We start from the raw sequence: 13,246 nt of genomic DNA, 5'->3' as shown, positions 1-13,246 counted from the left end.
GCCACGCCCACCCTGGCCATACCCACCCGGCCCCCTGAGGGCAACCGCAATGCTGATGCGGCCCTCAATGAAATTGAGTTTGACACCCCTGCACTATTGCATTGGTTTTTCTACCTGTTTCAAATACTGAAACATAAATTGGGCAAGGTCCCTTCATATGTGTTGCCCAGGGAAACAACGTTATGTTCAGCTTTTCAGTTCAATAACAAAGATGCTTAAGATGTTAGAGTGCTGTTTGTCACTTTACCTGAATCAGGTTGCTATTAATCTGCCACTGACTTTCTCTGTGTTTTCTCTGAGTCAACATTACCAAGTTTCCTAATTTTGACTGCAAAATTGCAATAACCTACAGATATTAAAACCAACAATGAAATCTTTATCAAGAGCAGTTCCATCAGAGGTCATAATAGAAAAAGAAAAACCAAAATGTAACACAATAGGAAACACTAGTTAGATAGCAGTGGAGTAAACAGCAGATGAGAAGGAAGGGAAATGGATCTGATCCCAATCTGGGAAAACAAGGAACATAAGGCCATCCTTGTTATTATTTTTAGTATGGGATCTATGTGCTTTCTCAGTTTAATACATGCATTGAATTGCCGTTAGTAGCCATCAAGAAACTCATCACTTTGGGAGGATATATATCACATTGAAGGAAGATGCAGTGATGCTATAATTCAATGGGCTGCATATGTTCGGGGCAGCCAAGTCTTCCTTCCAACTTTTGAGCTAAACTAGGTTGATGCACAAAAAGTTGGTGTTCTTCAAGGAAGTATACAAGACCTGGAGACATGGTAAAGAAATTGTTGTGACTTTTCTGCAACTTAGCATTTACACTGCAAGCATCAGCTGATCTCTATTCCTCTTAAAGCTCAAAATCATTAGAGAAATATCTCTTCCTGAGATGTGTTGCTTTCCTCCCCTGCAGCAGAATCACAACTGCTGTGCTTGACGATCACAGGACCTGATTTTATGAGAAGAGCAGCAGATTATATGCAAGAGCTTATTGGAATAAAGGAAAGGTTCAGTTGAGCCACATAGATTGCATTATAAATACAAGGTTTATTATTAATGAAAAAAGTCATCCTGGAAGAAAACAATGGCAAATTCTTTCTGTTGCACTGCCAAGGAAATTGAATGGCTATGGTCATCAGAATTGATCTCAACCTACTTCTTTTTTACCTTCAATCATTCCAAGCATTACATGAAATTGTACATAGAAATGCACAACACACATACACACACATACATATGTATGTATGTGATATTAACTCCAAAGTTAGTATCCTCTGAATCCGATCTACCATCAAGTGTTTTGATTGACACGACTTTAATAATCCTTCATAATATAGAGAGAATTCTCACTCTTTAAAGAAGACATAATTCAAACTAAAGGAAGAATCTTATCCAGCTTCCATTCTTGGATCAAAAGCATTTTATTTATAATGAACTGAAGTATAAAAAGCATATTATAAAAGGTCAAAGGCTTTTAAAAAAGCACTGAAGCATCAAAAGCAAAGTGCAAAGTAGTGATTACTGTTGACACTAAGTCTAAAAATTCTAAGCACAAAAGAAGTCAGAAGAACCCCAAGGTACAAGGCCCATGGCCTCTCTAATCCAGCACTATTACCATTACAGCCAATCAGGAGCCTACAGAATAACTATAGCATAATCATCCCTCCCATTTATGTTTCCCAGCATCTGGTATTCAGACAGTGTGGTTGTATTAGCACACACATTGAATCACAAATGCCACACTTTCACTTAAGAGTACTGGGCAAATCCAGCCTACTATGTTGGTTCATTGTGTCCTATGACCTCTGAGAATTGCAAGCTGTAGTTAGGTTAACCATGAGTAGCTTTGTCATAAGAACAGAGGCACCGTCTTTGATGTTAGACATTATTTAATTTTAATTTAATTTAATAATATTTCTATACCGCCCTTCTCCCGAAGGACTCAGGGCGGTGAACAGGGCAAGAATAAAAATACAGGATTACAAAAGTTAAAAAATAATTAAATACACGCCCATACTAAAAACAATTAATACATCTTAAAACCCCAATAAAATAACAATAACAACCCCCCAGTCCCCCATCAGGCCAGGCCAGCTTGTTCAAAAAAGTATGTTTTTAGCTCGCGGCGAAAGGAGCGAAGATCGGGCACCGTCCGGAGCTCAACCGGTAGCTGATTCCATAGCTCTGGGGCGCCCACAGAGAAGGATCTCCCCCTGGGGGCCACCAATCTACATTCTCTGACCGGTGGCACCCTGAGGAGGCCCTCTCTGTGGGAACGCACAGGGCGGAGGGAAGTTGATGCCGGCAGCAGGTGTTCCCTAAGGTACTCCGGACCCCTGCCATGTAGGGCTTTGAACACCATTACTAGTACCTTGAATCTCACCCGGAAGACATATTTATATATTTATATATTTAGATGCTATGATTAACACACATTAACTAGCAGCCTGATCCACTCACCTGATTTTTTTTCTAATTAAAATACCAGTGGCATCTGCATTTTTTTCCTATTGTCCTTTGAGCTCTTTGGTTATCATATGTTGTTGGTGGCCTATTTATATTCCATCCATATGTGGGCAGTTTTTCTTCCATAGGTATGGTCCATTTAGAAACTATCCATGTCTAGTCACCATTACCAAACTGCTTAAATGTTGCTCTGCCAACCTTCTAAGACTAAGATGCAGCCAAATGGGTCATAGTCTATTATCAAATTTCTATCAGACTTGTCTACCTTAAAGGTTTGTTGTGAAGCTAAAATTATGCTCTGATTTCCTGGAGATATAAATATATAGCTTTCCTCAAACTATTTGCACATTTCAGAGGTCACTGTAAGTGTATGTAAGGCATAATAAACACAAGGCAATGGGAATTTGTAGGAAATCTATTGTATTTTATTGAAAAATGTTCTCTGAAGGCAAATTCTGCAGCCTTACTGCCTGTTAGTGGGGTTTTCTTCATCCCTGGGGCAATTCATTCTGGTTAACAACCTCAGCTCCATCAATACAAATGCTGCAGAGTTTTTAAACTAATATTTTTTCTGCACACAATTCCATGGAGAGGCGAACTCAGTGTTTCCATGGCAATACACTGACAGCATCTGCTTGGGAAGTAGCTGAAGGGAGAAATTGGAATAGAATTGCAAATTCCCCACCACCCAGACAAGGATCTGAAGGAAATGAAATGAAACATGACTGCCATTGTGATCTATGAGAAGCCTATAATGCTACTTCCATAAGGAATCTTGCCTTGCGCCAAAACAGTGAACTCTCCAGTGAACAGTTAACTCTTGTATTAGCTAAATATCTGAAACTTCCAAAATAGATCTATGCATATTCTAACTAGAATTATTAGCTTATTTGTCCCTTACAACATCTGGCTATTAAAAAGGAATAAAGTAGCTTCACTAGGTAAAGGTAAAGGTTCCCCCGCACATGAGTGCTAGTCGTTTCCGACTCTAGGGGCCGGTGCTCATCTCCGTTTCATAGCCGAAGAGCCAGCGCTTGTCCGAGGACGTCTCCGTGGTCATGTGGCCGGCATGACTAGATGCCAAAGGCGCACGGAACGCTGTTACCTTCCCACCGTAGTGGTCCCTATTTTTCTACTTGCATTTTGACGTGCTTTCGAACTGCTAGGTGGGCAGAAGCTGGGACGAATAACAGGCGCTCACTCTGTTACGCGGCACTCGGGATTCGACCCGCCAAACTGCCGACCTTCCGATCGACAAGTTCAGCGTCCCAACCCACTGAGCCACCGTGTCCCTGTAGCTTCACTACTTCCCATTTATTCCTGTATAAGATCTGATGTATATCAGTATTTTCACAAAACACATATGGCAGCAACTTTTCTAAGCAAAGGTTTTGAGTGATTTGCCTAGTGCCACATTCCAAAAAGTGCTAAGTAATTACACTCGTGTATTTAACAATTTTCCAACTGGATAGTAATGGATGAAAATCTCCAGGGGATGGAGGAGGGCTGTACGCAAGCCTTTCAGGAATCATGTACTGTATGTAGCTCCTGACACTGAAAGTATGCACTTCTGTCTTCTGACTCAAAAGAAACACTAAAGTTTCTCTCAAAATTATGCATAATTTATTTAGCTGTAATTTAAATTTCTAAAATCACCCAATTTCGCAGTGGTTGTAGTAACACCCAAACAAAACTGCAATACAATAAACCAGAAAAGAAAAGGATTATTGTAACAGGAGGAACAAAACCATAAACCACTTCAACATAATCTAGCCTAGGTGGAGGCATATTCCAACTTATGGATGTGTCGAGACCCATTAAAAGAAAATCAGGGTCAAAAGAGAGATCTTAGCAAAGTCAACAGAAAGAGCTTCTATTATTTTAAGAGCCATCTGGAACATCAGGCACAGTCTAGGTGTTCCTTTGGAGAAAACATACGGCTTCTGCAGGGCTGGAATACATAATACATAGGTAGTCTTATCTGTATTTATGCTGTATCGCCATACAGCTCACTTAAAAATTCTACTGTGTTGACTAAGCCGCAGAGACAGTATACTATGAACTTGGGTTTTGAAAAGAAAAGAGGTAGAAAAACACCATGAAGGACAATGGAACTGCAAAGCACGTTCATATGAAAATACAGCAATGGAGTCTAGAAGTGCCATGGTTCAACCCTGCCACAAATTTAATTCTTTTTTAACTTTTGTATTTTTGTAGTTTTATGATATGCCCTGTTCACCGCCCTGATTCCTTCGGGAGAAGGGCGGTATAAAAATTTAATAAAACCTAAACCTAAAAACCTAAACAGATCCCACCTCCCCACCGTCCTGCTCCTGCCCTCCCCATCTTTTAATTGGCCCACAATGTTTGACATTTTGTGTTAACCTATTCATGGTTTTAATTACATGGTTTTTAACTTTTACAATTGTAAGAGTTACCTTGAGGTAAGAGGGTCAGCTAATAAATTTTACAAACAAACAAACAAACAAAAGGTCAGGATGGTTAACTGGAGCTATCTTATTCTTTCCTAGAAGGATGGGTTCAAAATAGCATTTGATAAAAGGTAAAGGAAGAGATGCATCCATAGGGAAGTGGCCAAAAAAGTCAAGATGACAGCCACAAGCATGCAATCCAAGCACCACCCTTTTTCCTGTATCAAAATGTCTAGGTGGCAGCCACAATATACGATAATAGAGACAAATGGGGTAGAACTTTGGCTGCATGGTTGTGGCTTTCATCCAGGATTTTTTTTACCACTATCACAGTGAACAATTATCTGGACAGGACCAAACCCAATTTCAGAAGGATCTTCTCTTTCTTTAAGGGATTGCGACATAAAGGCAATAAAAGGATTGTTCCTTTCATCTTGAGTATACCAATTTTGGTATTCCCCCCCCACACACAAAAAAATATTTTTATACATATTTGATATTTACTTTTTATAATGATATAGTTTGTTCTTTGTTCTATACTGTATGTTACTTGAAAATTAACTTAATCTTTTAAAGATAAACATGTAATTTACAATTACATAAAAAATGAACCTTCACACACTGGCACACACAAATCCCCCATGAAGCAGGTTTATGGAAAACTTTTTTGAATTTGAAACAATTGAGCTTGGAAGATTTGTTTCAAGTTTAAAACTGTTGTTCAAAAGTTTAGGTTCAGCACAAGATTGCTTCAGGTTCAAGGTACTCAAGTTCAAAACTGATAGGAACAACTTATTTCCAACTGAAAACATTTTAGATTCAAAACATTTTGCACATCCCTGATCTACAGAATAGAAGGGTCTTAAGAAAAAGCAAGAAAAGACATCATTTAAATAATCTGAATCAGGTTCTTCCATGTCACAAAAATAAGTGAGATGTGAAAAATTTCTTATTTTGAAAACAAAGGCCATCATCAGAACCCAGGGCTACCTGCCAGATGAACCCCATGGTAATATAGCTGATATAGTTTCTTAACTCAGAAACTTTGTAAAAAGAGATGCAATTGGCCATTCTGAAAAAAAGCTATGGTTCAATTCGTGTGGTTATCTTAACAATAAGGTAGGGACCTGCTGTAACATGGCTTCTCCTCATATCTACCTAGCACTGTGTTACAGAAAAGGAAATGCACAGGCTGAATGCAACTGAAATGGCTGCTTTCCATCCCAGCACTGCTTTGCTGGTGACATTGCAATGAAAAATCACCATGCCTGTTGGCCTGATTGCTTCCTTTTCAGCCTTACCAAAGCAGCATGGGAAACAGCCACAATGCAAGAGCTCCTACCCATTCAGAGTAGGACCTGTGAGGTCACCCAACTCTTTCATACAAGAAATGTTGTTGTCTTTGCAACAAATGCTTGTCTTTGGGTTGATTGTCAGCTGACCATATGTCATCTGCTTCAGGCCAGCGACATGATGCTGGCTGTATTTCTATCTAGAATTTATAGATTGATTCCCCCACCCCCTGGGTTCTTATAATAGTAATTGCTGCCTTGACTTTATGCTTACTAGCAGTAGCCAAGACCAAGTTAGCATTTATTTCAGATGCATTCACATGATTTTGTTTTCTTTAACAGTTACACTTTTATTTTAGTATCTTGCAGAATGCTATTAAGAAAGGCGAGTGGTATCTAGCAATCTGCTTGCGATTTAGTCGCTCACCAAATGTTCTCTCGGTGCTTTTCTTTAGAAAGAACTATCCATGGACTGTTCCAGCTTGGTATTTATTTCTGAAGCTAGGACACCAGGGGACCTATTTGTTAAAGAAAGAGGCCCATATATTTGGTGAAAGGCAGTCAAAAAAGCATCGAAACAGCTCTTGCTCTATCTCCTAACATACTGCCTCCCCCAGATTTGCCAAAGAAAAGCAAAGCACAAATCTATAAACAAAGTTTACTTGGCTAGCGAACTTCCTTAGTGATACTAAAGGAAACAAGAGCAGCATCTACTCAAAGAAGCAAAGAACTGTGGTACCCAGGACCATGCAAATATGGGAAAAGTGTGAAGGAATATTAAACTTTGGAAAGTTTCTTCAAAATGTTCAACATGCACATTTTAGAGCAAGATGCAGTTACCTTATGGATACTATGTACTCCTTTTATTATATCATCTCAGCTTATGAGAATGCAGTGCTGGTCTACCTTTAGGCATGAAAAGCTGATTTTTGGAAGTAATGAAAAATTGTTTTTGAGTTACTGTATTATTGTTTTCTATTACTAGAGAGGGAATGAGAGCCAGTATTGTCTCTAGTTAGTAGTTAAGGCATAAACTAGAAACTGGGAGACTGTGAGTACTAGTCCTGCCTAAGCATGAAAGCCACCTGGATGACTTTGGGCTAATCATTCTGTCTCAGCACACAATGCCAGGCTTGGTGACAAGCCAATCAGTCAATTCCTGGGGCAGCCAATGGATGAACATTTGGTTGATTTCCTCCCCTCCTCTCCGTTGCAAAAAAATAAAAATGAAAAAAAATGCAAAATTGCAGGAAAGACACTAAGAAGAAAAAAGAGGGAAAGATATACTTGTAGGATTTACTGCTAAAGGTTTCACACTGATTTAACCTCAGCTGGATACTCTGTACTTTGCTTCAAAATGCTTATCATTTGCTGTTTGCTTCACATAAAATATCTCAAGTTGGTCCTATTTGCAGCTTACTCTAATCCTAACCTTACCACAGAGTTAAAGTGATTAACTTAATACTTGTTGGATCAATTCAGGTTTTACCCAAATCACAGCTTGTGCTATGATTTAGAATTCAAATCACTGTTTTGAACATCAAACATGCAGAAAGAGTATGTTTTTCTCTTTTTACAGTAGATAGCTTCATAAATTCCTGACTCACTCATCTCCATAGAGTAGGAGACAATGATCACTTAAGTGTGACTTGTCAATTTGGATATCCTATCAATTTTTGTTAGTATATTCTTTCTTCTTGTGCCTTTGGTAGACAATTAAAAAGAAATGGTTTTCAGTTTGAACATTTAATAGAAGAAAAGACTAGAAAAGAAGACATTGAATAAAAGGCAGAAGGCATCCATGAACACCAGCTTAACAGTCAGAAGATACAATAAAAACTCCTTAGTCTCGCAACAGATAAACAGAATCAACCTTAATTTCAACTGGAAAACAGCGAGCATCCTAGACCAATCTAAATAAATAAAAATGCTGGGGAATTCCTGAGAGTTTGGTATTCAGACAAATCAGCCAACAATTGATATACAGAAATAAACTGTATTTACATACAATTCAAAAGAGACAATATAAAAACTCAGAAAAAAACCCCAAAAGACCAGAACAGATCCCCTCCAGTAGCCAACACCAAAATAAGCAGGGGTTAGCACCAGGCAAACAAGCAGAAAATAAAACCTTAATCAAGGAACTACCAAGGGAAAAAACACACACCCCACTAAAACAGGCAGGACAAGTACTGTGCCTCCGATCAAAGAATGTCGATTGGTGGCCCCCAGGGGGAGAGCGTTCTCTGTGGGCGCACCAGACCTATGGAACCGCTTGCCGGTTGAGCTCCGGACGGCCCCCGACCTTTGCTCCTTCCGGCGTGATCTAAAAATGTATCTATTTGAGCAGTCTGACCTGGTCTGATGGGTTAGGGTTGGGGTTTTAATACATCTTAATTATTGTTTTAACCTTGGGCATTTATTTAATCACTTTTAACTTTTGTATCCTGTTTTTGTATTTATTGCCCTGTACACCGCCCTGAGTCCTTCGGGAGAAGGGCGGTATAAAAATGTAATAAATAAATAAATAAATAGATGAACAGGAAGCAAACACCACATTCAGTCGCGCTGATTATGTTACCTAGTTGGGTAATGAAATCTCTCCAAGCATAACATCCAAGCCCAGAGAGCACCAAGGATGCCATAGTTTGGACATCATTCTAAACCCTGATTTTCATTAAGCATAAAGTCTGAATTGGGGCATTATTTTATTCTTAGCAAGGCGTTAAGCATCAGAGCAAAGCCAATTTTCATAGCATATTTTCTGCTATATATGGACATCTGTATTCTTCCCAAGTACTGTATGAATTTATGTAGAAGTTATAACTTTCCAAGCAAGCATTTGCAGATACAACCAGCATCAATTACTGCAGCCAGGAAAGTGTCACTATCATCCCAGGAACTGCTTCTGGCTATTTGTATGATCACCAAATTCATAATTTACATCAGCCATCCCATTTCCATATATAAAATGTGAAACAGCCCTAACTGAATTAGCAGTCTAGCAACCTGAGTCCTTCTTACATTTGCTTTTGTTTAAAATAATAAAGTAAAACATATCTGTATAGATAGCTGTGTATCACTCCATGAACTTTACTGTGTTAAAAGGTTCTTTGGAAGTCTAAAAACAAAGAGTGCAGCATAGTAAACAGCTAAAATATATTATTTTCCTCTCTCTTACATATTTTGATTGTTGAACAGAGTGAGCAGTACCCACAGTTAGATAAGCAAGTGCTAGGACTTTAATTGGTCAGATGAGGGGAGCAGTTTAAAACCTATACAGTACTTTCTGTAATAGTAGGGGTAGATATAGGATTAGGAATAACTTTTCCCTAGCATGATTCCCCTTTATGAAAGAAGATCTATATAATCTGTGCTATAAATCTCTGTATGTGTCAGGATACAGAAAAGGATGAGTCACGCGTTCATATTATCCGTAAACTCACAAAATACTCCTGAAACCATTGCCTTCCTCCTCTGCCAGTTTTGACATGAGCAAGGAAGAGTTACAAGTCACAAACTAGATGCCTCTTGTCAGCACAGCATGGTACCCTTTCTTGGTATTATGTCATTTATGTAAGAGCAGAATCTTGCATGTGTGGATCCCCGAGCAGCTTCTTATGGCTGAGGCATAATAATGACTTCAGTGAGGGCAATTAAGGTGCCAAAGAAGGAAATGCCATTAAAGAAGACATCACGCAGGGCTGCTAGGAGGGTTCACCAAGGCTGCTTTGTTGTGCACAGAGGTGTCCACAGGCATATGACCTAATTAGGCTTAATCTGAGAGCATTAATTGGTTTGTAGGAGGAACAACAATAAGAGGGGTGGGTTGCCCTGTACATGATCCTTCAGATGCACCACAGGCCAGGCATCCTCAAAGCCTAGAATATGGCTACTTCCAGCCCATAGCAGCTGTAAGTCCTGGCAGGGGAGGCTGTAACTGTCACTGGACTGTCTCATTTCGGTCTCCAGAAGGATTATACCCCCACATCTGGCTTTGATGAGCACAGAAGGGAACAAAGCTCAAGCTAGGAAGGAGGCAGCCAAAGGAAGGAAAGTCACCTGCTCGCTGTGAAAGTCCACCCTTAGATACTTTCCAAAGTATAAATCTCGCCAGAATGCCGCAATGCTACCGTATCAAAAGAAATGTTCATTTCACTGCTGTTTGTGTCATTCAAGTCAGGTATAGCATCACCCTGCCTGGCAAGGGGAGTGCCCCTCCCTCCCCCGCCCCCTTTTACTTCTGCTTCACCTTTTGCTGTTATAAATCTTGCCTCGGAATATTTTAAGCCCATTCTTATTCTCTACTAGGTTACCCCATAAATCTAAAAGTGTATTTTCACTGCACTCAGCAGCATATCATCTATCTGGCTTCAGGAGACGTAATCCTGAGTGTAGGGGGGGGGGAAGAAACAGGAGACTTTGGAAAAGTGGTGGATGGAAACTCTGAGACCCAGGAATGGATGCAGAACTGGTAGGAAGTGCAGAGCAGACAACCTACAGCTTGGGTAACTGAACGGGATATCGGTTCTTTCTACCAGACTTTAATCATTAACCTTCTGTAGAGTTTCAACTAGTTCTCAAAGGAAAACCAAAAGAAGCCCAGGTGTAAGAGGCAATATTCTGCTCAGTAGCAGTGATTCCACCTTGCCCACTTGTCCTCCTCCCCTGACTAAACTGCACAATCCAATGTTCCACTTTCTAATGAATTATTTAGCACGCCTTCCATCTTTACTTCCCTTTGCACCCCATCCAAAGTAGTGGCCACCTTCATGGAGCAGGAACATAGGGGTCACTGAGCAGAGCAAAAGAGGCTGTTATGAATGAGCCTTAATAGTTCCATCCCCACTAACCCCTGCTTTATTCCGAAAAAATTCACAAGCAAGAGAGATCAGAGATGCCCACAGTCCACGTTTCCCGCCTGATTTCTCCTTTATTTGCTAATGCTTCGGGCAATTAGTAAGAAGCCAAGATGGGCTTCATTGATCCAGAGGATTAGTTATCGCTCCAAATAGTTTCCTCTTGCTTGCTTTCCTATAGCTCTAGTCAAAGTGTCTGAAGGGAGGGAGAAGGGAGCTAACTGGGACTGTGTGGCGGGTAGTGTCCCTAGCCTTGAGGGCTTCTTGGGGAGAGAAAGCATCCGTCCCACAACAAGCATTTAGTTTTGAGCCCTAGCGTGTTTGCTGCAGTCTCCATACAACCCAGATACACTCTAGCTAGCGATACGTCTGCCTGGCCGAGAGGTTTGCAACCAACCCAGAAAGGACAGAGAGCGATATGATGACGCCAGCCAGTTCCAGCGATGTATGTGAACGCGGGTCTCCACTCATCCCCCTCCTAGCCCATTTCTATAAAATCTCCTCACTACCACCCACCCTCCTTCCAAAGCAGGTATCTATGTAGTTCAGTTTTCCCCAGCCTGGTGCCCTTTGGATGCCTCGGGTAAAAGCTCCCGTTATCCCCACTGGAGCGCCACACATCTGAGGCAACGCCAGACAACAGTTTTCGTAGAAAGCTCTGGGAAATAAGCAGCCCCAGCCGGGTCCCAGAAGAATCCCACTCGACTTGCGAATGCGCAACCAAGCAAACACACACACACACACACACACACACACACACACAGAGAGAGAGAGAGAGAGAGAGAGAGAGAGAGAGAGAGAGAGAGAGAGAGAGAGAGAGAGAGAGAGAGAGAGAGAGAGAGAGAGAGAGAGAATATCTCCGAACAACAAAGCTGGAGGGACAAGAAAGTTGCCAAGCGAGGAATCTCTGCGCTATTCATCGCTGAGGGAAACGCGATCCTGAGTCTGCGCCCAGCGGGAGCCGCGGCTCCTCATCCGACCCGAACCGCCGCCCGGCGTATGTAAAAGGGGAGGGCGGGAGCCTCCTGCTTCGTGGAGACCCGGAGGTTTGCGAGGGGGCAGATCCTCACGGGAGCGCGCCACGGCTGCCTAACAAAGGCAACCGAGGGATTGTTCCCGAAGCCCCAGAGGAACGCTCGGAATCGGACGCTGCCCGAGTCTGGCCCAACTTCCTTCCCGCGTTCCGACTTGCCCAGAAGGACCTTTGTCTCGGCCGCCGTCTCGGGACCGTTGCAGCGCGTCCCAGAGCGAGGCGTCCTAGGCGTCGAGCGCGGCTGGGCTCCTTTGTCAGGGCGGGAGGGAAATCGCGAGGGCCAGCCTTTGCGGAGATCCCGCGGGCGCCGGCGAAATCGGAGCGGCGCTGCGAGATCAAAGGCCTCCCAAGTGGCCCTGGGGGCACCCGAGAGCCGCGGCATTCCCGGGGCGGCGCGCCTCCCCTCTCTCCGGCGACACTTACAGCCTTTCTGCGCTCCTCGGGATGTTCTTGGGAATACTGCGGAGCCCCAGCCCGTGACAGTCTACCGTGGTGCCGCTGCAGGCGCACCGTGCGGGGCAAGCGCTCGCCCGGACCCGGCAAACGGCCGCCCAGGCCAACAGGCAGGCGCCCGCCCGCAGCCACACGCCGCCTGACCCCGCTCGCCGCTTCGGAGCCATGCCGCCTGCCTGGGCTTAGCCTGCTAGCGAGGAGCTGCCCCGCACATTATCTCGCAGCGGCGCGTTTGGCTGGCGCGGCGTGGAGCAGCTCGTTGTGTCTGACGCAAGCGGAGGATGCCAGGTTCTGTCGCGCCTTTGCGCCTCCGGAACGCGGAACGCGGAACTCGGGGCACGGGCGAACGGGCTCTCCCTTCCCCTCTCTCGCTCAAATACACACACGCACGCACACTCACTCTCTCTCTCACACACACACACAAACACACAGACAGAAGGAGCACTCATCCATCAATCCCAGATGGCAGGAGCAGCCTTGGCTCCACCTCTCCCCCCCCCTCCTTAGCTCACTCTCTGCACTCGCCTCGGGCGCAGAGATACACACACACACACACACCCGCAACATATAGTGAGGAACCGGGACCGGGAAAACGGATGCGCAGAGAAGCAGAGGGACAAGGCTTAAAACTCTTGCAGAAGACAAACAAGGCAAACGTGTGAGGAGTGAGCCACAGAGAATTCACTCCGATACCAG

At 43.0% G+C, this 13,246-nt stretch overlaps 1 protein-coding gene across 1 annotated transcript in view; it reads right to left on the bottom strand.

The window, feature by feature from the left end:
* SLIT1 (slit guidance ligand 1) overlaps positions 1–12,717 on the bottom strand; it is a gene marked incomplete at its 5' end in the record, with an annotated part of 159,295 nt that extends 146,578 nt beyond the window's left edge. Inside the window, one exon of the mRNA XM_083364090.1 lies at positions 12,521–12,717. Coding sequence (XP_083220216.1) covers positions 12,521–12,717 — 197 coding nt within the window. The remainder of the gene's footprint in view (positions 1–12,520) is intronic.
* Positions 12,718–13,246: the final 529 nt, after the last annotated feature.

This window comes from Vipera ursinii (assembly GCF_947247035.1).
Source record: "Vipera ursinii genome assembly, chromosome: 5".
NCBI lineage: Eukaryota > Metazoa > Chordata > Lepidosauria > Squamata > Viperidae > Vipera > Vipera ursinii.
The sequence above is the reverse complement of the archived record's forward strand: the minus strand, read 5'-3'. Positions and strand labels throughout refer to the sequence as shown.